Source organism: Xenia sp. Carnegie-2017, unplaced genomic scaffold, assembly GCF_021976095.1.
Source record: "Xenia sp. Carnegie-2017 unplaced genomic scaffold, XeniaSp_v1 HiC_scaffold_19, whole genome shotgun sequence".
Taxonomy (NCBI): domain Eukaryota; kingdom Metazoa; phylum Cnidaria; class Anthozoa; order Malacalcyonacea; family Xeniidae; genus Xenia; species Xenia sp. Carnegie-2017.
Window position 1 is genome coordinate 6,892,770 of NW_025813481.1, and position 22,979 is coordinate 6,915,748.

At 34.1% G+C, this 22,979-nt stretch overlaps 6 protein-coding genes across 15 annotated transcripts in view; 4 read left to right on the plus strand and 2 right to left on the minus strand.

The window, feature by feature from the left end:
* Positions 1-4,836, plus strand: part of LOC124438661 — a 29,409-nt gene extending 24,573 nt beyond the window's left edge. For 5 of the 7 annotated variants that reach the window (XM_046988842.1, XM_046988845.1, XM_046988843.1 and 2 more), the window contains 19 exons: positions 175-236; positions 311-423; positions 511-589; positions 673-728; positions 810-932; positions 1,013-1,086; positions 1,221-1,372; positions 1,440-1,536; positions 1,624-1,834; positions 1,914-2,028; positions 2,109-2,254; positions 2,923-2,996; positions 3,071-3,224; positions 3,360-3,484; positions 3,562-3,641; positions 3,716-3,810; positions 3,905-4,009; positions 4,103-4,286; positions 4,450-4,836. In XM_046988842.1, coding sequence (XP_046844798.1) covers positions 175-236; positions 311-423; positions 511-589; positions 673-728; positions 810-932; positions 1,013-1,086; positions 1,221-1,372; positions 1,440-1,536; positions 1,624-1,834; positions 1,914-2,028; positions 2,109-2,254; positions 2,923-2,996; positions 3,071-3,224; positions 3,360-3,484; positions 3,562-3,641; positions 3,716-3,810; positions 3,905-4,009; positions 4,103-4,286; positions 4,450-4,679 — 2,275 coding nt within the window. In that variant the 3' untranslated portion in view covers positions 4,680-4,836. Of the gene's footprint in view, positions 1-174; positions 237-310; positions 424-510; positions 590-672; positions 729-809; positions 933-1,012; positions 1,087-1,220; positions 1,373-1,439; positions 1,537-1,623; positions 1,835-1,913; positions 2,029-2,108; positions 2,255-2,922; positions 2,997-3,070; positions 3,225-3,359; positions 3,532-3,561; positions 3,642-3,670; positions 3,811-3,876; positions 4,010-4,102; positions 4,287-4,449 lie in introns of those variants that run through there. The other 2 variants (XR_006946150.1, XM_046988847.1) reach the window with 2 other exon arrangements.
* A 69-nt stretch (positions 4,837-4,905) lies between these two features.
* LOC124438662 (staphylococcal nuclease domain-containing protein 1-like) lies at positions 4,906-11,276 on the plus strand. Its single transcript, XM_046988848.1, has 27 exons — positions 4,906-5,077; positions 5,237-5,380; positions 5,797-5,920; positions 6,181-6,262; positions 6,365-6,443; positions 6,509-6,584; positions 6,704-6,795; positions 6,863-6,919; positions 7,103-7,160; positions 7,225-7,265; positions 7,333-7,439; positions 7,597-7,687; positions 7,766-7,857; positions 7,927-8,047; positions 8,202-8,313; positions 8,398-8,550; positions 8,683-8,939; positions 9,013-9,105; positions 9,313-9,486; positions 9,606-9,787; positions 9,861-9,930; positions 10,181-10,233; positions 10,307-10,361; positions 10,470-10,517; positions 10,594-10,638; positions 10,810-10,965; positions 11,090-11,276. Exons 1-27 carry the CDS (start codon positions 5,033-5,035, stop codon positions 11,156-11,158), a joined length of 2,676 nt encoding a protein of 891 aa, XP_046844804.1. The 5' UTR covers positions 4,906-5,032; the 3' UTR covers positions 11,159-11,276.
* A 1,336-nt stretch (positions 11,277-12,612) lies between these two features.
* On the plus strand, positions 12,613-15,884 carry LOC124439375 (CUGBP Elav-like family member 2). Its single transcript, XM_046989598.1, has 12 exons — positions 12,613-12,921; positions 13,014-13,096; positions 13,460-13,508; positions 13,579-13,707; positions 13,774-13,853; positions 13,958-13,999; positions 14,137-14,224; positions 14,327-14,563; positions 14,708-14,950; positions 15,051-15,194; positions 15,404-15,558; positions 15,670-15,884. Exons 1-11 carry the CDS (start codon positions 12,744-12,746, stop codon positions 15,529-15,531), a joined length of 1,401 nt encoding a protein of 466 aa, XP_046845554.1. The 5' UTR covers positions 12,613-12,743; the 3' UTR covers positions 15,532-15,558; positions 15,670-15,884.
* Positions 15,885-15,962: 78 nt separating this feature from the next.
* LOC124439498 lies at positions 15,963-17,505 on the minus strand. The gene is made up of 4 exons (XM_046989734.1): positions 17,320-17,505; positions 16,870-17,181; positions 16,434-16,789; positions 15,963-16,301 (listed from the first exon to the last, which is right to left on the minus strand). Exons 1-4 carry the CDS (start codon positions 17,396-17,398, stop codon positions 16,158-16,160), a joined length of 891 nt encoding a protein of 296 aa, XP_046845690.1. The 5' UTR covers positions 17,399-17,505; the 3' UTR covers positions 15,963-16,157.
* A 23-nt stretch (positions 17,506-17,528) lies between these two features.
* LOC124439496 lies at positions 17,529-19,355 on the minus strand. The gene is made up of 6 exons (XM_046989732.1): positions 19,211-19,355; positions 19,047-19,127; positions 18,652-18,906; positions 18,146-18,520; positions 17,999-18,042; positions 17,529-17,838 (listed from the first exon to the last, which is right to left on the minus strand). Exons 2-6 carry the CDS (start codon positions 19,102-19,104, stop codon positions 17,650-17,652), a joined length of 921 nt encoding a protein of 306 aa, XP_046845688.1. The 5' UTR covers positions 19,105-19,127; positions 19,211-19,355; the 3' UTR covers positions 17,529-17,649.
* LOC124439503 (ras-related and estrogen-regulated growth inhibitor-like protein) lies at positions 18,706-22,878 on the plus strand. 4 transcript variants are annotated; one of them, XM_046989738.1, is made up of 6 exons: positions 18,706-18,814; positions 20,185-20,390; positions 20,702-20,791; positions 21,800-21,856; positions 22,222-22,298; positions 22,375-22,878. In XM_046989738.1, the coding sequence occupies exons 3-6, from the start codon at positions 20,728-20,730 to the stop codon at positions 22,783-22,785; spliced, it is 609 nt and encodes a 202-aa protein (XP_046845694.1). In that variant the 5' UTR covers positions 18,706-18,814; positions 20,185-20,390; positions 20,702-20,727; the 3' UTR covers positions 22,786-22,878. The 4 variants fall into 4 exon arrangements, with proteins under 4 accessions (XP_046845694.1, XP_046845696.1, XP_046845698.1 ...); XM_046989740.1 differs by having other exon boundaries at positions 20,706-20,791; XM_046989742.1 differs by lacking the exon at positions 18,706-18,814 and adding an exon at positions 19,473-19,720 and having other exon boundaries at positions 20,706-20,791.
* Positions 22,879-22,979: the final 101 nt, after the last annotated feature.

Sequence of the window (22,979 nt, forward strand, 5' to 3'; positions counted from 1 at the left end):
TGTACTGGCTGTTGTGGGGTTAGTACATCTCTCCCTATTTATTGCTCCCTGTGTACTGGTTGTTGTGGGGTAAGTACATCTCTCCCTATTTATTGCTCCCTATGTACTGGTTGTTGTGGGGTTAGTACATCTTTCCTTGTTTTTGCAGAATTCATCTTAAATTTGTGTGTTTAGATTTCCAGCTTTTTATACCTTTTTGAATGAGAAAATGAAGAAAAGCTTTTCCCCAAACAATGGTCAGTTTCTCTATTTCTCATTGCAATATGCGTGTTTCTCTCTTTGCATTTATTTTTCTGTTTTGTTTTCATAGATCACGTGCTGGGAGATGCAGAAAAACTGCTGATATTATTGTGTTATATCCTATCATCGAGTGTTGTTTTTTGTTTTGTGAATTTTTTTGATCTTCTCTGTTTATCGTCTTGGGTGAGTTTCTCGTGTCATGCACGTCTTAAATCGTTCAACATCATATTAAGGCTCACCTGTTGCTGTGTTGAACATTTTCTTATTTAGATATCGCCGTTATTTTTCATTTGCGTTTCTTTGTTTTTTACAACATTTTTCGACACAACTGACTTGCGTGATATGGCTGGTAAGGTATTGAACAGAGCTCTTTATTGCGCCAAGATTAACGTTGCCTCGATTATAAGTCAGAGTTTTTTTTGCATTTTATAGACATAAGGAACTCACAATGGCAAATATTTCAAATCTGTACTGGATGTTTGTCACTTGTTAGTGATTTACGAGTTATTTTACATTCAAACTAACAATGTGTAGCATTTTTTTAAAGATATTCTCTTTCGTATTTTTAGATGCTCTGTGCTCTTCTTTCTTACATTCATGGTATAGTTGATAAGGTGAACGCCATTTTCCTATGCATAATTTTCCTCTCAAGTACAGCATTGTTTGCCACCATCAAGTACAGATATGTAAAAGTGGGTAAAAGATTTCAGAAACACTTTATCGTCGAGCTCTTTTCTTACTTTTGTATTAACAAAGCTTTTTCTTTTTTTAGCTGTCTTCTTCAACATGTTTGTTTCTCCTTTTTTTGTATATTCTATGGTTCTCTCAAATTCCCTGGTATTTACAGTATCCTTCCTTCACTTTTTCCCTGCCATACATCATGAGCTCGAGTACTCTCATAATAAATTTTAATTGTAATCATAATCGTAAATCTTTTAAGTTATCTTGAATTGTTATTTATGTCTTAATACTTTAACCAGTTTCTCTCCGGCAAATACAGTACAATTGTCATTTTACTTTCTGGAAGTTTTGATTTTATTGATTGCTATTCTCTCAGTTGCTGTCGTTGCTGCATCTATTGGTATTCTTTATCGATCATTGTTGAAGCCGCTTTTGATATTGCACAGTTTAGGTAACCTTTGTTTTTTGTATTATGTTCATTGAACAGACAGAGAACTAAGATTTAAAATCTTTCTTAGGTTTTGTTGTTGTTGAGAATATTTTATTTAACAGCGAAGTATACCCTCGTTATCTTGTATTATTCACAACAATACTTGCCCTCTACACATATCAAAGGTATTTGATACTAACGTAAAGAAAAACAGCAGTTTTAAACGAGTTTACGTTGTTTGTATTCATGAAAGATTTCTTTCTTCACTCCAGATTGTATAACGTCCATCGTCTAAGCAAGTCTTGTGCTGTACTATGTTCAACGTTTCATTTATACAAGACGTTAAATATCTTCACGATGTCAAACGCTTCTTTTATGGATAATGGTTTTACAAAATTGTTTGTAATCATCGGACAATTTTGCTTTTCACTTATTTTGGTCATTATAACATACGAAAATAGAGAACATCTTGACATTCATTGGGTAAACTTTTACTTTACTTTACTATATGTTAGAATACATTAGATATAAAAATAAACTGTTATCTGTATTTTTTCTTTAGGTGTTTAATTATGTTGGTATTGTTTTTTTCTCCTTACTTCCTTTGTCATACACTTTTTTACCGTTGTTGCATTCAAACATCTTTGAAGGCGATCCGTCTTTCAGCGATATTGCAGGTAATGGAACATAATAATAACGTAAAGAGTAATTGTTACCTGATTTTTGAAGGAAACGAATGTTATTTCTGATTGCACAGGCTTGATTTCCATCCTAACTGGCTGTTGTCTTGCAAAACTGGCATTTTTCAATTCAATTAATGCAAATTTACGAAAAGGAAGCGTTATTTTAATATTTTCCGGTTTTTTTCTTCGCATGCTTCAACCACAGCCAGATTTTCTTCAGGTAATTAATATTTCTATTTACTGATGTACTGAGCAGTTGTTTTCTTGATTTTGATTCTCATTTCTACTTGTGTATGAAAAGGGTTATCGTGCAGGATTCCTGGGAATGACCATTATTTAAGAAATAAAAGATGTTTACTGTGTTTGCACAGGCTTATGCAAACCGAGGAGACCTTTGAGAGAACTCGAGAGCAGATCAGTGCAAGCCCGACACCGAAGGTCTAGGGTTGCACCTGCTCATGAGTTCTCACAAACATCTCCGAGGTTTGCATAAGCCAGTGCAGACGTGAAAAACATCTTTTATTCCTTTTATAAAAGAACATCAATGCGAAACAGACAAATTTAATACAAACGTTATTCTTCTAGCGTATATTCATGATTGATTTGCAAATTCTCTTTGATTGATTGATTGATTGATTGATTTATTGATTCATTGAGTGATTGGTTTGTTGAGCTGAGATCGTTTTGCACAGGTTAATGCAAATACAGCTATAGACCAATCACCACACGCGTTTTATTATGTGTATTTTATAATGTGATGTATATAGAGGGTTATGGTCCAGGGCTCCTGAGAATGACTGTTATCTACTCGTTTAACACATTGTAAAGTGAACTCTTTGCTAAACTTCGTTTTCTAATTTAGTTTGACGGTAAAATTTCTGTATGTAGATTTTCATTAACTACATTCCTAAACTGATCTTTCGGGAGATTTTTTATGATACTTGGCAGATTGTCTTCTCCGAGTAAGTATTATTCCTAAGAAATGTCTTGTTTTTCCGAAAAATTTTGATACATTGGCATATTTTATACTTTGTAGATACATGATTTTACCATGGTGCATGTTCTTTACGATTTTGCTGCTGGCGTTGCTGCTGTTTGGATTGCTTCATCTGAAGAGACTTTCTTCCTTTAATTTAAATATCATTTCAACATTTATTGGTTGTACTGTTGGTTTATGTGCTGCTCGTGTGGTAAGTGAAATTGCAAAAAGAGTGTGTTTGTTGTGATTCTCCAACTGTAGTTACTGTAAATAACTGTTTACTTAGAAAGTCACGTGTCAAGTCACGTGAAAGATTAAGGTATCTTTCATCTTTTGATAACCGTAGATCCTTCCGTATCCCAAATTACCTTCATCTATCCTTTCCGTACCTTACATGATATCTACAGCAATCACGGCAAATCATTTGATATTTTCAATCAAACAACCAACTACAAACTGCAATTCAACAAAGTAATGTTATTTTTATGACGAAAATTCAATGTTGACCAAACCTTACGGTAATACTATCATTATTTTCACGTTTTTAGATACACCATTTTATTGTTTTTCTCCATTTTGTCTGTGATTGTGGAAATAAATTACAAAATATATATGACCACAAGCAAAAGTATGTTTTGTTTTATTGTATTTATTTAGTTAGACGTGAGCCCTTTTTGTCATCTGTACTTGTTCTTTGTCAAGGTAACATTTTCCCCCCTGGTTTTTTGTTTCAATCAATACTTCATCTTATAATGGTCGTAAAACGAAATTCTCGCTCAAATCTGGCGATGCCTTTCGTAAGTAAACTGTTTGACTTTGTGGCAAAGTTTTTAATCGTTGAATTTATTTCCTGTAATGCATAGATAGTCTTACGTTGCTACCGAACTCTAGGAGGAAAAACAAACTCCAATAGTGGACTTACTTCAAAATTTTTCTTTATTAATGATCGTGTTCTTTGGGTTGATGTTTTCACCTGAGACACTGTATGATTTAATGGTATGAATGAAGTTACCGCTTTCTTTTATCAAATTATTCATTGTGATCCTTCATAGTGAGCTCAGTTGTGTAAAGATTTCTTATTTTGATCAGGTTGTGCCTTTATGTGGCCTTCTAATGATGTTGAATTTGAAAGATTTTGGATTATCCATGAAATATAGCGAGCATGCTGCTGTCATCAAACGTGTAGTTTTTGTTGGAGTGCTTGGTCTAATACTATATTACAGGCTCTTTTGTCAGTTGTCATGGGTCAAGTTGAGTTTTTTCACTGTCATTGGTAAGTTTACAAGACGGGCAAGAAAAGAACTTGGAGTGTTATTCAATGTCATTTGGTATAAATATGACGTAGTTAAACACAACCCTAGATCTACATTTCGTGCTAAAGTCTTGGTGATGAGCAGTTGGTTTTTCTAACTGTGATACATTTTTTTTTATTTTAGCGTTGGTTTTTGAAGCATTGATCATCCTCTTAACCCTCCTAGTGTACCTTGTAATCCTTTCTGTCTTCTGGCATGGTGCTCGTACAATGAACGAAGAACTTATCATTGCATTGTTTTCACCTTTATTTATATTATTGTTACTATATGGTAGAACTACCACTTGTAAAGCTTTGGGAATCGTTGGACCATTGTTTGCTTACTTTGTATTTTACTGCTACCCGCGTAAATAAATATTTTGTACATTTATATGACAATTTATGACAATAGTTGTTATTTTACAGTACAGAATGATATAATGTAAATATAATTCAAAAATTATTTATAGTTATCAGCATATAGTTGCAGAATATTTTTTCCTCGAACAAAATGTGAAACGTTGTTACCAAATTGTGAGCATCGTTTTGATTTACGCGCGTACCACGTTCTTGCGTGCTCACGCGACCTTTGAAACACGAGACGACGAATGCAGCGTGTACCTTCGACCGGAAATGAGGAAGTGCTACGTCACTGACACTTGTTGATAATTGTGATGTTCGTTGTCTCGATTCACGCTTTATGTAATTTGTGAAGAAACTAAAGAATAATGGCTCAACCATCACCCGTTTTGCATAAAGGAATTGTAAAGCAGGTTACTTTTTTATTTTTTGATGAATTTGTCTTCAATCTGGATTCTTTCAGTACAAATACACAGTATTTCAAACTTTCACAGTATATCGAAATATTGACTTACTAGTACTGGTTTAATTTGTGAATTTGCTTTGATTTTGATGAAATTTCTTGTGTTTAGGTCTTATCTGGGGACAGTGTAATAATCAGGGAACAACCCAGAGGCGGTCCACCACCAGAAAAAAATTTGGGTTTATCAAACGTAACTGCTCCTAAATTATGTCGGCGACCAACGTTGGCTGTTTCAGCTGAAAGTAGAGACGAAGTATGTTCAAACACACAATTCTTCTATTTGCAACCTTACCGAAATTTTTGATGTAACTAAGTTTGTCATCAGATGTGGTTCAACTTGGTAAAAAATGTCGGAAAAATACGCGAACAAGACGTCTTTCATTAAAATACTGTTTTCTATCAAGAAGTATATATGATGGTCAACGTGTTTTTAATCCTTGTTTCAACCAATGAACGTTTAGAACGTAGAATTTGCTACAATATTTAAATAATAAAAACACGTGAAAATTTTGTGCAAGTTCATGCATCAATTCTGTTTTTACACTATGCATTATATATATTTCGGTGGGGATTGTGGAAACTATTTGAATTCAAGTACAAAGAGCAAACGTTTTTATTTGTTGTATCAGATGAAAAATGATTTAACACTATACTTTCTCACACTTTCAGCCATTTGCCTGGGAAAGCAGAGAGTTTCTAAGAAAACAATTGATTGGAAAAGAAGTGTTTTATTCTGTGGAATATAATGCCCCTGGCTCTAATAAACACTATGGTTGTATATATCTTAAGAATGGTGAGGAAAATAACTGGACAAATCTGTTTTTACAGTATGCATTGAACATAAAGTTTCTCTCAATATTGAAGTAGTTTGATTATGTTGTATGTCAATCATTTGATTTTTTGGGCTATGTATCGTTTAAATCATATATCACTTTAATAGCATTCTAATGAATTCATTCTTATCATGTATGCCATAGATTATGCTCTTGAAATGTTCACACTGTTATATAATCCATTTATATCCACATTTAGCAACGACTTAACTCATTTTAGGGGATCAGTTGGTTAATGTCACAGAACTTAGTGTAATGGAAGGTTTACTTGAGGTCAAAAGAGGAGGCATAAAATTAAACGAGTATGTGTTTTGGTTGACTGATTGTTTTGTTTTTAGAACTTAATTTATTTGAAGCACTTATGCTATTTTGTGCATTAGTGTCAAGTTTTACATTATTTGTAGTGATCAAAGTAAATTGATTGACTTAGAAGAGGCAGCCAAAGCTGCAGAAAAGGGGAAATGGGCAACCAATGCTAGTGAGGTAATATTATTTTGTCATAAGTTTTCAAATTGTTGTAATGTAAGTGTTACTGTCAATTTTTGCAGCATGTCAGGAATATACATTGGAGCATTGAAAATCCTAAACATTTTGTTGATTCAAACAATGGAAAAGACTTTGAAGGTAAATAAAATATTAATTGATAATTAAAAAATGTGTTTGCAATTAACGTACGGAACATTTTTCATGGTCATAACAATATAATAATTATATAATACATTAATTCCTATAATCCTGTGCAGCAATCATTGAACATGTGCGTGATGGATGTACAGTAAGAGCATTTCTTCTCCCCGATTTCTATCATGTCACAGTTATGATGACAGGAATTAAGGTAAAAACAGTTTCTTCAATTTGCAAATGCCATTTTTAAACTCTTTGATTTAAAAACTACATTGCAGACCCCAATGTTCAAGCGTGATGGACCAAATGAAACTCCCGAACCTTTTGCTGTTGAGGTATATGTAATTTTATTTCTTGGATATATTCTTTGGATGCTTCCGCTTGAGGAATATTCACTTGAATGATGTTTACACCAATTATGTAATGTTCATAATCATGCATGTGCTTGCTGATAATATTTGATCATCATTAGTCAACTATGACTGACCTGAAAATTTTATCACATTAAATTATTTTAGGCAAAGTTTTTCACTGAGTCAAGACTATTGCAAAGAGAAGTGAAAATAAGATTAGATGGTTTGTACATTGCCCTTGTTACCAAATGTTTGGATTACTTTTCATTATAGTTCCCTTCTTTCAGGTGTTTCAAATGCAAACTTCTTGGGAACTGTAATACATCCAGTATGTTACTTTTATTTTCATGGATGAAAAGTGGATGGAGAAAGAAATATTTTGTGTGTTTTTTTAGGCTGGTAATATTGCTCAATTGTTACTACGAGAAGGCTTTGCTCGATGTGTAGATTGGAGTATGTCTGTTTTGCCATCAGGTCACGATGTGTATAGAAGTGCTGAAAGGTTTATATTGCTTGAAATATATTGTTAACAATAACTTTTAATGTTGATATATTGTCAATAGTGGTTTTAAAAAGAAATTTTTTTATTTTTTGTGTTTATGTGTTGTTAATATGTGTTGTTAAGTTGCTTTATGGTAACATTGTTTATTGTTGCGTAGATCATCGAAACAAATGAAAAAACGAATGTGGAAAGATTACCAACCAACTACACCAAGCGTCAACATAGATAACAAAGAGTTTACTGGGAAGGTATTTATCATCAACAGTTATATTGTTCATTAGTATACGTAATCTTTTAGTCAAATGTCTTTATTAATGATTGTATAGGTGATAGAAGTTATAAATTCTGACGCTATGGTCGTTAAACGTTCAGATGGAACTAGTAAAAAGATATTTTTGTCAAGTCTAAGACCACCAAGGTAGTTTTATTGACATTTTGGTATTTTTCATAAATATTTCTGTTTCACATAGTTCGTTTTGTTGTTCAGATCTGCAACACGCGAAGATGGCGAACAATCGTCTGGTAACAAGAAATCGCGTCCATTGTATGACGTTCCCTATATGTTTGAGGCTCGAGAGTTTCTTAGAAATAAACTTATTGGAAAAAAGGTTGGTAGAAGTTTATCCTTGATCTTGAGCAAATACCATATGTGATAAAGCTTTGTGTAAAATTGGTTCGCAATTTCTTATCTATATTTTTTACGTACAACCACTCTCTGGTAAGTGTTGAGCCTAAAGGTTAGAGATCTTTTCCAATGCATAGGTAAATGTTTGTGTTGACTACATCAAGCCTGCTAGTGATGGCTATCCCGAAAAGACCTGTGTTACTGTGACCATTGGAACTATCAATGTTGCTGAGGCATTGATTAGCAAAGGTACTTATGTCATTAGAATGTCTTCAATATTGAATAAAACGCAAGGTTATATAGAAAGGCTCAGCTTTGAATATTTTATTGAAGGCTTAGCAACGGCATTACGTCATCGACAAGATGACGATCAGCGATCTTCTCATTATGATGACTTATTGAGTGCTGAAACGAGGGCTATAAAAAATGGAAAAGGTTTACACAGCAAGAAAGAAGCTCCTACACATAGAATATCAGATGTATCTGGTAAGTCTTTCTTGTAAATTTTGGTCGGTTGGGTTCATATTTTTGCATTAACATCTTACACGTATACAATCTACGTGCGTTGAGTTTTCCTTGAATAAATGCAATTTGATGTTTATATCTTGTTTCTATCAGGTGACGTTTCAAAGGCCAAGCAATTTCTGCCCTTTCTACAGAGAGCTGGTCGTATTAATGGTATTGTAGAATTTGTTGCTAGTGGCTCAAGACTGCGTGTGTATCTTCCAAAAGAAACCTGCGTCATTACTTTACTTTTGGCTGGAATTGAGTGTCCTCGAATGCAATCTAACGGAAATCAGGGTATTGTGATCTCAGGACAACCTTACGGAGAAGAAGCTTATATTTATACAAAAGAACACTGCTTACAGAAAGACGTAGGTTCACTTATACTTTCGTATCATTTATTATGATTTATTTTGTGAATTGTTGTGGTGATAATTTCATCAGGTGGAAATTGAAGTGTCCACGTGTGATCGAGCTGGAAATTTCATTGGTTGGCTTTTTATTGAAGATGTAAACCTTTCGTTGTCTTTAGTTAAGGTATATCTTATTATTAAAGTATTGTGTGAAGTAACATGTCGATAATTGTTTATTAGAATTTGTTTGTTGATTTATTTGTGTGGAAAAGAACACACTGTAAGCCAAGGGTTGAATTACGTTAGAGATTTTACATAAAATGTGAAAAAATATTTTCTATTGTTGGAATGCTACATCATTGAACATTGAAAATTTTGTTTTTTATAACAGGAGGGTTTGTCTAGTGTTCACTTCAGTGCCGAGAAATCTCCATTTTACAGTCATCTAGTAATGGCAGAGGAAAACGCTAAATCAGCAAAATTGAAGATCTGGGCGAACTATGAGGAAACAAAACCCGTTGAAGTTGTCGACGATACTTCTGAAAGGCAATGTAATTATGAAAAGGTATTCTGGTTTGGTTATCTTAATTTTTGCCACATATATTTCAATTTCTTCTGTGCGTGCTTATGTTGACTTCACACATCCTTTACGTGCGTATTTGTAGCTTGTTGCGATTTGTTTAGGTTGTGGTGACGGAAGTTGGGACACCTTTGTGCTTTTGGGTACAGCATGCAGACACTGCTAAAGATATAGAGCAAATGATGGAAAGACTGAGGGCAAGTCTTTCCGCTAATCCACCAGTGCCAGGCTCTTATACGGCGCGCCGTGGGGACCTCTGTGCTGCGCTGTTCATCGACAATAATTGGTGAAGTCAAGCGGTTATTTTCTTCATGTCAGAATAACTTTTTGTCATAGTTTCATCCATTTGTTTTGTTAAGGTATCGAGCGAGGATTCTGAAGAATGCTGGACCAAAAGAAATCACAGTACTTTATATTGACTTTGGAAATGTAAGCATTGCTTGTTTGATGGTTTGTGTCCATCATTAAGGTCAAAAAATTTAATAAGAACTGTCGAGGATACATGGTTCTTGTGATTGTTGACTCCAATGAAACAACTATAAACGACAGTCAATGTCAGGGCTTCTTCCTGAACAATCAACTTTTATGTTACAGTTAAAATGTTATGTTGGTACATGTTTGTACATCTTGGTACATGTTGGTACATGTTTGTACATGTTTTAACTTGTTAATTTACCAGATTGAAGTTCTTCCAATATCAAAGATTAGAGCTCTACCTCACGAGTTCTTGAGGTAAGATGACGAACATTTAAACTTGTAGAGTTTTTGCATTCTTACATCATAATAATGTAATTTTTTATCATAGTATGAAACCCCAAGCTGTTGAATATTATGTTGCATTGGTCAGAGAACCAAATGACGTAAGATTTCTATAGCCTAAGGCTCATATATTGTATGCATATTTCATGTAAAACAATGAAAAGTCCTTTATATTAAAGTCATATGTAACGGAGCGGATTTTGTTCTAGGAGGAAATGAAAGGCGATTTGGATGATTTTTTTAGAAATAAAATATTGGTAGGAAATTGCTGGCTTGCTTTGTGTTACATTGTTTCATGTTGGTAGAGCGTTATTGATATTTTCCTCTGTTTAGAACCAGATGTTTTTACTGAATAAAGAATACAAAATCAATAACCAGGTGCAAAATTTTTTTATAATAGATCGCATTTTTCATCATACTATGTTGCTTGCGAATTTTGATATTGTCTGAGTACCGCTAGAGTATTCTCGTTTTATGTATTTCTAAAATTTCAAAGTTTTCCTCAACGGAATTGACCACAGACAATTAACTTCGTGACAAAATTAATAGGAATATGTTACTCTGAGTAACACGGAAAGTAAGGAAGATATTGGTCGTACTTTGATTGCCGAGGGCCTGGCCCTAGTAGAGAAGCGAAACGAGAAACGGTTTCAAAAAATGGTCAAAGATTATCTCAGCGCCCAAGAGAGTGCCAAGAAAAACAGGGTATGCGAGTTTGTATTTTTGATATAATTTACTATTTACTGCGTTTCTTCTTACATAATTGCTCTTGTTTCTTCTTGTGTAAAAGAAACATCCCCTTAGATAAACTTTTTGTTTATGTTCAAAGCTAAACATGTGGCGATACGGTGATATTACTGATGATGATGCTAAGGAATTTGGATATTCTGCAAAGTGAATGATAAATATGAAAATGTTGAATGAAAATTCTTAACTTTTTGGCGGTTGTTGTCTAACTTGTATGTAAAATGCTTTGAAATTATAATTTTATCAATTAAAAGTTGAAATGCGGAGTATATTTTAGTTTGGTATGTCGGCTATGTTTAAAGAGTAATTATAGATTACTGTCAACGGAGAGCTACGAGATAGTGTGGCATGGTGATTTGACAAAATGTCTGTGGATCTCAGTCTTGTTCTAGTTTCATTTTAGTCTTATTTTTTCCTATTCTGATCATTATCTTGTCATCGCCTTTTTCTAGTCTTATCTCAGTGTTATCGTCTCATCTTGCTTCCAGTCTTTCCATAATAGATTGTATTTTCTTGATACAGTTCAATTCTTTAGTTCAACTCCTTGAGTAAAATGTCTATCCTAAAGAATTTATTAATGTTCGTGCAAATCACCTTGAGCCATCATGATTTGGGCATTAGGAATTGTAAAACCCATTTTCAAGATATATATATCATATATTGGAGGGGGGGGCACGTACACCCTATATACCCTTAGTTATAGGTCTGTATACAAATATAATATCAGTTACGTGAAATAAATTTTATTTAAGAAGTTTCTTTTGCTTTGTGGATGGTGGTGCATAGCATTGGATGATAGTAATGACAGACAAATAACAGTTGACAAATGTGGATAACAGTGGCTAGGTTACAGTACATAACTGTAGGTTATGGTATGATGACAGTAGGTTACAGAGGATAACTGTAGGTTACAGTAGATAACTGTAGGTTATGGTATAATGACAGTAGGTTACAGTGGATAACAGTAGGTTACAGTAGATAACTGTAGGTTACAGTGGATAACTGTAGGTTGTAGTATGACAGTAATTTACAGTGTATAACAGTATGTTACAGTCGATGAAATACCATTAAACGAAGAAGGTAACAACTACAGATGTACTATTACAAAACACCTCATTTTGCTTTACCACGTCTAAACCTGCCTCTGAAATTTGTTGATTTTTGACTTCAAAACTGTGCTTGCGGAGTGCATTTGTGCAATTGTATGAAGAATCAACCCTTGAAATATTCTACCTATATTTAAGTAAGATATTTTATGACTTGTGCAGTTTTACAGAAAGATTGTATGAAAAAAATGATAAAGTAGTAATGACGACAGTGGTAAAGAAAAGAACAGTTAAATCTTTCAATAACTGTTAAATCCTGGTTTTCCAAGGTGAGATACTGTTAATGTGACAAATAATTATGATTTTTAGATTTTTTTCTAACCTGTCAATTGCATTTATACTTTCATATTGTCACTGAAGTGAAGTTTATTGAAACATTGTAAAGTTTTTTGAAGAGATAATATGATAATTCAAACCCAACATACGGGGTCCGGTGTGGTTATTGCAAAGTCGAATTTCTCGTTTCAGGCCTCCTCGAAGTTTCCCCCTTCGTCATATTCAAGATGGCTGCCAATGTTAAAACTCTAGTGTAGTTTTTATAGTTGTGTTTTAGTCGATTTTGTTTTGCTGTGCCTTGTATTGTCCTTGTGAAGTGTTCTCACGTACTGTATCGTACTTAATCTTTGTAAAATGGACGTAAAATTACCTCTAACCCCTATCGTGAACGGTCAAACAGAGCCAATAAAACTGTTTGTCGGGCAAGTACCACGCAACTGGGAGATAGATCAATTGCGACCAGTGTTTGAACCTTACGGTGAAATACAAGACATATCTATATTGAAAGATCGAACTACAGGACAACATAAAGGTTGAATGATGCGTGGAAAACTTTGAAAGATAACAAACGGTAGACAAAACACGTAAGGTGTAAGCTAACTTTTTTCCAATGTTATATTGTAGGCTGTGCTTTTGTAACTTTTCGTGATCATCTTGCTGCAAAGAAAGCTCAGGAAGACCTTCATGACAAGAAAACCTTACCAGGCGTGAGTAATCAGAGTGAAGGTGTTAGATATATGTTTGTAAAAAATAACACACGTTGGATACCAAAGTATTTATCCAATCATGTTCCCTGGCATATGTGCCATAATGGAGTTTATAACATTATTTCATGTACTTTGTAAACAGCCATCAAGATATGCTCAGCATTTGCACATAAGTGCCAATAACTTGCATTATTGTTTAAATTTGAGTTTAATTGAGTTGGAAGAGCTGTGTCCATAAATATCTTTTGTTTCTATTATTATCCTGTGGAAAAGTGCTTTGGTACATTATTTTGTGTCTTGTGGCTTGCAGTGTACATTAATATAGTTGACAAGGAGTTATTATTTTTTGTTTATATTTGATAGATGGGTCATACACTGCAAGTGAAGCCTGCTGATAAGGATAAAAAGAAAGGTTGTTTGAAGAAGGTCTTCATCTTTTAATTAATTTAAACTAAAGCTCCTTATTTTATATTCTGTTAAAGATGAGCGAAAGCTGTTTGTTGGTATGATATCCAAGGCAACAACAGAAGATGATTTACGACTAATGTTTGCGCCATTTGGTACAATTGAGAGTGTAACTGTTCTTCGTGATGCCGATAAACGCAGCAAAGGTCAGTTAAATATGGTTTGGTTTGTATCATCTTTTTTTATTTTACCATTGTATATTTTGTATTTAGGATGTGCATTCTTGATGTTTGAAAGTAAGATACAAGCACAGAAAGCAATTGAAATCATGCACAATAGTCGAACAATGGAGGTGAATGTTATTGTCACTTATTTGAGTAAATTTTGTTGAGGGATTACGTATTATACATTTGAGTGATGAATGTTTTGTTAGGGTTTTATATTATCCATTTGCAGGGATGTTCATCTCCTATTGTTGTTAAATTTGCTGATTCGAGAAGATAAGCTTCTAAAAGAGTAAATACTATGGCAGCCATAAATGGTTCATCTGCTTACTTTCAACAGGTAAATATATAGGTATCATCTAAACAATTTGACATCTTAAAATAACATTTCCAGTTATTTTTTAATTTCAGTTTCAACAACTAGGAGCATTGCAAGGGCGTTTCATAGTGGCCTGGTTGGTGTTGGTTTGCGGATTAAATCCAACTGCTGCTGCTGCTAGTAGATATTTTATCTTATGTTTCAAAATATCAAACATGCTATACTTTTATCTTTCACTTTCCACATCATACAGCGATGTGCAAATGTGTTTGAATTTTATAGGTTTAATACCTGGTGCTTTTGGTTCATTGGTTGCCGCTGCCGTTGCAACTCAACAACAACAACAACAACAACAGCAACAACAACAGCAAAGTCAAGTTCCACAGCCCACTACTCCAATGCTAAATTCATCTAGTCTTGGTTCAACTGCTGCAGCCATGAATTTTACACCAACTAGTAACGTGGCCTCTTCCGCCAATGTCAACCCTCTCATGAGTGGGTTAGCAAACTATGGTGCAGGTGAGTGTCTGCCATGTTGGTTGTGCAATATTTCACATTATCATACCCACTTAATGTGGAATACATACTTACTGTTAAAAGTATTTACTACACCATAAGAGAATTGTTTGTAGTTAAGAAGAATTCTTGTTTTCAATTTTTTAGTGAACCCTCTTGGTTTTCCCAACATGCAAAGCATTGGTATTGGCAATATAAATCCAATGGCGTCCCTTACCTCTACTCCTGCATCACTTGGAACTATGGGGGGCATTCACAATTCAATGGCCGGTGTTTCTTCTCCAGATCCTTTAGCTCAAACATACTCTGGTTTAACTCCATATACAGCTGGTTTTAATAGTCCTTATAATTCCTTAATGCTTCAATTGCCACGTCAGCAACAGAAAGAAGGTTAATATGACAATTTCGTGAAAGTTCTATGAATTGATGAATAAATACGAGATTGTTCCAACGAAATGAAATATATTTGATTTTTTTCTTTTATTCTTAGGACCTGAAGGTGCTAATCTTTTCATATATCACCTTCCAAAAGAGTTTCAAGATGCGGATCTTTTTGCAACATTTAGCCCATTTGGTACGGTTATCAGTGCAAAGGTGTTTATTGATAAAGTCTCGGGAATGAGCAAATGTTTTGGTGAGCTGTCGTCGTTCTTACGTATCTTCAAATTTTTCGTTTAAAACTGCTATTCATAATGTTAAACATTAGACTGTATGGTATAGCATGTAAAGCCACTCTGAGGATTTTTATTACATTATTTATCATTTCCAACATCAGATGATTTCTGCTATCCCATGAGTCGATGTTTATTAGTGAAATGACCGTAAATTGACTTATCTCTGTAGGTTTTGTGAGTTACGATAGTCCCAACTCTGCTGCAATGGCTATACAAGCGATGAATGGCTTTCAAATAGGAGATAAGAGACTAAAAGTCCAACAGAAACGACCCAAAGATGCGAACCGTCCTTACTAAAAGAAAATGTTCACAGCATGCTGTCTGGTAAGGCTCACATAAAACCTTTTTAGTTGTTTGTTTAGAAATACGTAGTTTTGATTAATGTGCAATCTTTATGTTCGCTTATATTTTTTGTTTGTCTTTATTTCTGTGTAGATACGTTGTCTGAAGTTTGTGGCTGATGTATTCAACGTCTTAAACTTTCTTTTCTGTTTTCTGTTTCTGTTTCTGTTTTGTTTTATAAAGTTATCTTTAGTGTATTGTAACGGTGTTGGTTTATATGGCGTTACGGGGATTCTACCAGCTGTACGTTTTTTCTGTATTTATTTTATGTTTTGTTTTGTCAATTACACAATTGTACTTTCATGAGATTTTTTGATTTATTATGTGTTTTTATGTGTAAATCTCGTGTGGATTTTTTATGTTCGGAATATAAAACGACAAGCTTATTACACATCTGTTCATTTATAAAAGTTATGGCAAGTCATTCTTTTATATAATTTCAGGTATTTACTCAAATATTATCTATTGACATTTTTTAAACCTTTTCAACAACTTTTAAAGGTCAATTGCTGGTGTACTTGACGGGAACTGGTTATATCCCCAACCATAACTGCTAACGTATGTTGCTGCCTGTGTATTGTCTATCTGCTGTTTTTCATTTCTATTTTATTCTTACGTTTTATGGCCAGTAAAGTTAAAAGAACCATCAATAATATGATTAATGAGCTTGGTATTAGTAATATACGCTCGCTCCACTTTGTTGATCTATTTTTCGTGCCATTTTTCTAAACAAAATGAAGCAGATTAATATACTTCACACCACTCCTACGTAATTTAACATCCAAAAAACCCCTCGTTTTTTCAGATTATTCAAAATTGAAAATTTGCAACGACCATGGTTTAGTGACATCACTCACTTGTTTATAAAGATTTTTCGCACGTTTTGCAGATTTTTGTGATAGGTTTTGTGAGGATAAAAAGAATTGAAGTATGGACGTGTTTATTTTAGAGCTTCCTTTTTCATCTTTGGTTTTTAGATGATCTTTATAAACATAAAGATTACTTCTTTTTGTTAATTGTTGTTGATCTAAATGTTCGTCTGCTTTAGCGTTTAAAATATCTCTCACATTCAAATCATGTACATAATGCTTTGCAATGTTTCTCAGGTTTACTGAAAACGCAAGCTCTTGCGAATTCTCTGATGGATAAAATACAAGTTTTTCGTCGTACTCTTTTCTTCGTTTTCTTTTTTTTGATTGGATGGTCATTGTTTCTACATCATCAAAAAGTATGAAAAGCATAAAAATCGATATTATTATGGTCATTGTTACAACATAAAATAATTTCCCTTACCATACGTAGTAGAATGACGATTTGCTTTCTCCAAAACCACCACAATCATTTTGTTGTCATATGCCGGCGCGGTTTTGCAATGTTGAGGACTGAAGCATGTCAGACCGTAGCAGAAATTATTTTTGAACAATGCCATTTCGCAACTCTCGCTCTCGCAGCATTGCAGTGTACACGTTTCAATGTCTTGAACGTGACCTAGCTCAAAAAATGTTCCTGACTCCAGTTTATGAAGTAATGTTATTTGTCGTTGTATGTTCCTTGCCCTACACGAATGTCTCTTCAGGCGTTCCAATAAATCTACCGACCACAAATCTAGTATCAAGGATAAGCACAATAATATTTATAAAATGTTGTCAAGAATTCAAAAGTTAATTTGGTTAAAGCGCCATGGTCCAACTGTAATTTTTAATTATTATAATCGTACGTAGTAACTGTTGATGAAGCACCTACCTTTGACTTGTTTAACGTAACCTTTTACTGCTTTAATGACAAAGAATTGATAAATAAATAGTGAAAAATAGGCTTTCATATTCTTGCACAAGTTTCCCTTAAGTTCTCCTACCTAAATGTCATTTAATGCCATCTCCCAACAATTCTTAGTTATTTTTGATGCTGACAAAAATGCTGATTGCAGGTTGTGCTTCACTTGAATAAACCCGTACTGACATATTGTATAATTCTTTCATTTTTTCACTGTTATGTTGTTAGTAGTAAAGACTAGATTTTGCATAAATTGTCATCATTTCAATAAAAATTTGTAGATCTTAATAACGCGGCATTTTAGGTGTTGTCTTCATTTTCGCCAAGAAGATTTGTTGTTTCCAATGCAGCCTCAAATGATGCCTTTCGCTTGTTAGCCAAAACTTTCTTGATAATAAAAGCCATTGTTGCTGTACCAACTATTGCAGTGGCAACACCACAACCAACTGCTACAGCTATAACAGGCGATGTTATACGCGATGCCCCTTCCTACATGTATTTAACATTAATCATCAAATAATCATCTGGTGTTATTTTTACACACTTCATGACGTGCACTCTACTGACGAAACACTTTCAGATATTGTCTCAATCTATTTTTTAGTTTTACTCTTAATAACATGAAGTATGGTCAAAAAAATGGCGTTACCTTAGCTTGCTTTCCGATGCCCAGATCGTCAGTGCTTTCTTCACCTATGTTTATCGAAGTAAGATTTTAGATATTTTTGTTATTAAACTTTTCTTTTTAATTCATTATCATTGACAACGAGTTTCACGGTTGACTTTGTCGTCTTACCTGGCTCATAGTAACAATAATATATCTTGAGATTGAATGGGTCTTCATTGGGTCCATATGGATAAGCTCCCCCCGTGCCGTCCGTATTTCCTTGATCATCGTCATCAAACTTGATAAACTCAGACGTAACACGCATACCTCTCACTTTCTGACATTGCACGGAGTCATACGTCAATAAATAAAATGGTTGACTGTTCGGTAATGTAATGGGATTGTCTAGATTTCCCTTTGTATTACAACAGTATTTTATTGTGGTGTTTGTCTTCTCATATATACCATCTGGTAGAACTCCATGATGTGCGTTGTTTAAGTCTATCTGGGACTGTTCATCATCCCAACGAATAAAGCCTTCCTTTAGACCATTTGGACATACACCTTAAGAGATAAAACAGTTATGGAATTTTCACATCAAGACAACTATGGGTTTATATACATAGCATAAGAGACGCTCTGGGTCTTTATGTTAATGCATCCTTGAGCAGTGAATGTATTTGTAGTCATATCACCTTTCTTATAGATGCAATATTTTCCTTCCGGCCAGAACTCGCTCCCCCCTGCAGCGTTATCTTTTATACAAAATCTTTGTTGTATACCATGTTGTGTAAAGTTGCCTGACATGTGAGATATAGCTGATCGCTGATTTGCTGGATTGTCATCCTCGGTGTCATGGTAAGTCCATCCACTTTTCCAAGTTAGATAATTGTCATTTGGGCAGCCAGTCTCCGGTTCTGGTAGCCCGTATGTGCCACTAGGCCATTTTACTGCAAACCAAAATGATGAAGTATATAGACATGAACTGCATGATGATCGTACTGGAGATGTTTTCCTAGTAGCTGTCATGAGCGATTACTGTATGACAGAAAATGTTAAATACAAAAAGTTCATAACGAGATAGACCAACCTTCTGCTTTGATTAGCATGAAACTAGAAAAGGCAAGTAGACCGTATATCAAGACCATTCTCACGATCCTGTCGATATAGACTAAAAAAATAACGATAGCCAACATTAAAAATATATAATTACATATTAATTTTTATTGTTCTTCCTTCCAAATACAAACTTACCTGCAGCAAGTATCGCCTGACTAGATTTTGTCTTTCATGGACATTTGAAATATCTTACAAATCATAAAGTTTAGTGCGATTTTACTTATCTTCCATTTCTACCGTGCTGAGTCTTTAACAATGTAATCCGCTAATCAACAGGTCGTGACAGAAATTGATATCTTATCACGTCATGTCAAAAAGAAGTGCTTGTCGTACAGAGTTGTTTTCTCATTGTACAGCGTTGTTATCTCATTATACAGCGTTGTGTTCTCATTTTACAGCGTTGTTATCTTATTGTAAATCGTTGTTTTCTCATTGTACAGCGTTGTTATCTCATTGTACATCGTTGTTTTCTCATTGTACAGCGTCGTTATCTCATTGTACATCGTTGTTTTTTCATTGTACGGCGTTGTTTTTCATTGTACATCGTTGTTTTCTTTGTAGAAACAGACGTTATTACCAATTCATCTGGTAATAACAGACGTTAATAGTTAATGCTAAATGCTACGATATAACAAACTCTTCAAGGTTTGTTTTCCATACTATCCCTGCATGTCTTCATGTAGTTTCACATGCACCTATTGAAAACCATCGACACGTGCAGTGTCTTTGCCGACTATTTTAAAACATATTTTACGTATTTTTGCCTTTTTTTGGACTTCGTCGCTCTATGTGCTTTCCGGCTTCATTCTTATTCATATTTTGTTTTTGTTGAACACACATGCATGGAACTACTCTTATTATTTTACTTTCTTTACACTGTACTGCATTATTTGTGTTAGATGAATATACAAGGTATAGGTAAATGCATCATACTAAAATATTACGTGTGTGTATCGGATAGACTTATGTTTTCTGAATCATTTTCACTACCCGAGTTATTGGGTCAACTGAAAATATAAGCAATTTAACCATTTCCTATTTGCATTCAGGTGATTTACAAACATTTATGACCAGCTGTGAATTAAGATGATAATGCCTGCATTTTTCAGCCTTTGACGTCTATGGCTGAATACTCCCATTCATAATGGGTAAACTTGCATTTGCAACGTCGCTTAAATGAAGAAAATATGAAGAAAATCGAAGAGCAATTCCCATCATACATCAGGCCATGCACGTCAATGCAAAGGCACGCTCAGAAATCGTTCTTAACATTTGAATGAAATATATAAGAACTACCGATACGTCAACATAAAAGGTAAGTAATTTGTCTGCTAACTGATAACGCTCTTGGTAAACAGCAGGTTTAGCTTCAATCCTTTGAACGATTATCACCGCTTTTGACCTTGCCACCTCTATGTTTTTGTGCTAATTGTATCCATGCTATTTTAATAACACGAAAATTCACATAAAATTATCGTGTTTAAAAAAAGATAGCGAGAGAGGTTGAATTAATGGTTCAAAAATTGCAGTGTATTTTCACCTTGTGCCCTCGTAAACAGCTGTGCTTTTTTTTGTACTATATGTGTACTGACCGCTCATCTATGATTCAACGATTTCTTTCATAAGCAAGAAACGACTACGGCTGCTTCGTCATGTCCAACGATACAGGAGAAATAACTTTAAGTGTGTTTGGGGCGCCAAAAGTTGGTAAATCGGGTGAGTGTGGTTCGTATGCGTTATCAAATATACATTGTGTAATTTTAATTATTCTCTTAAACTGCATGCTCTTTTACTTAAAATGGAATTGGAATTTCTTTTTGAAAGCACTATTCTACAAAACAAAATCTCTTCACTTGTAGTAAAATCCATTCCTAAGGCAATCTGAGAGTATTTTAATCCACTTAAGATAAACCATCAACGAAAGTGGTTGGCCAAATAAACTTGGTGTTTTCGCGGGTTGAATTTCACGGCAAGTGGAAAAGAGATATATCAGACATAAAAACGAGACAATATAGTGTGCATATTAATGTTTACATTGGCGAGTACTTAAAGACAAATGTTTAAAAAAGTATTTTTCCATTGGTATTCGTTTATTGATGTTGATATTCGAGAACTATATATACATATCTAACTATTTATTAAAAACTTAGGTCTTTGGAATCATCTATTCTTTTTAATTTGCCATCTCATTCTCTCAGTACTTGATGAATAAAATGCAGCTGTCACAACTCATATTTTTGTTATTAAATGGCTGACTTGACGTAGTCATTTATCGATGAGATCTGTCTTAATCTTTCATTCATTATGATGTCATTTCATATAATTTTATGTATTCCCTTCTCATTCAATGACATTGTTCATTTACCAAAAGTTGTGTTTGAGATATTTATTGCAATAAGAGCATAATTGTTTTCGTCAAAATCTAACCGACAAAGTCATATTTTAATCGACGAAACCATGTATTTTTTGTCACACATAATGTGTGATAGAGACGTGGAAATGTTTGTTTCGCGTTGTTTTCATGTTCACTTTGTGGTCAGTTTTTTTTTATTGTAAGTTTGAAACTGATGTTAAATATCTCAGGATGTTGGATCAATATACATTACTACTATAAGAAATTATGAGATGCTAACTTCGAATAGCCAACACCTCCAAATCGTGGTGTAAACGTTGCAAAATTGCTTATGCAATTATATAAAGTATAAATATCTTCTTATGTTCCAGCTCTTACTGTTCGTCTTCTAACAAAACGATTCATTGGAGAGTATGATAGCTCAACAGGTACGTATGATAGGAGAAAGAAATTTTACTTTTACGTTTGGAGTTTGACGTTGTTGCAATGATTATAGAAAACATGTGTGCGTATGAGAGCTGTAGTACGGGGCAGATAAATGAATGTGAGAAGTTTATAACAATAAACACATATGTTATAATTACATGGAACTCGACTAGTATCATATTGAACGATATTTCCATGATATTTCACAGCTTCGTAAGGGCGAACCTTGACGGTAGAACAATTGTTTTCTTCATAGGAATTGTTTAGTTGTTTACTCGGTTTTTTTTGTTTACAGGTCGTTTGTGTTTAGTATACTATTATCTCTGTTACCTAGCAATATGTTAAACTTGAGCAAATGTAATTTCAGTGTCAACCTATCGTGGTGAAATAAAACACGATGCGGGTGAAGTTCTAAAGTTCTCTATTCTTGATTATCCCGGTCCAGTAAGTTTACTAAATAATCCTTGAAGTGGAAAAATTTTGGGATCTTGTTACAATGTATTCATTTCTACTTATCCAGCTCAAAGACGTGTCATCATCTATGGTGCATTCCGCTGATTGCTGTGTTGTGGTCTATGCAATTACCGATTCGAATTCCTTCCTTGAGGCTATAAATTATGTTCAAACTGTTTCTGATATGAGAGAAGATGCTGACATGAATCTCTTGTTGCTAGGCAACAAACGCGATTTGGTCTGCAGTCGACAGGTGACGTATGAGGAAGGTAAATCTTTTGCAGAAAGATTTGAGTGCTCTTTTTATGAAGTTTCTGCCGCAGAGGATTATTTGAACGTTCAAACTGTATTTAAAGAACTTTTGCTTCGAATTCGCAAAACTCGCTTGGCTGAGAAACGAAATCAAAAACTCTCAGCCAAAAAGAAGGCTGTAAAGCTGTTTGGTTTTGGTGGTAGAGCACGTAGTGGGACACTGTAGTAGGATAACTGAATCTCTTTTTCATTCTTAGATTTTACGTTTGTAAATATTATATTCATTTGTTTTTTATGACCAGTCTTTTAGAATGGATGACATTCTTTGCATTCGTATTCAAACAAACCCATTTCTTGACAATTTTTGCAACAATTTTAGTAGCAGTTGCCAGTTGTAGTAACAAAAGCAAACTTACCCTC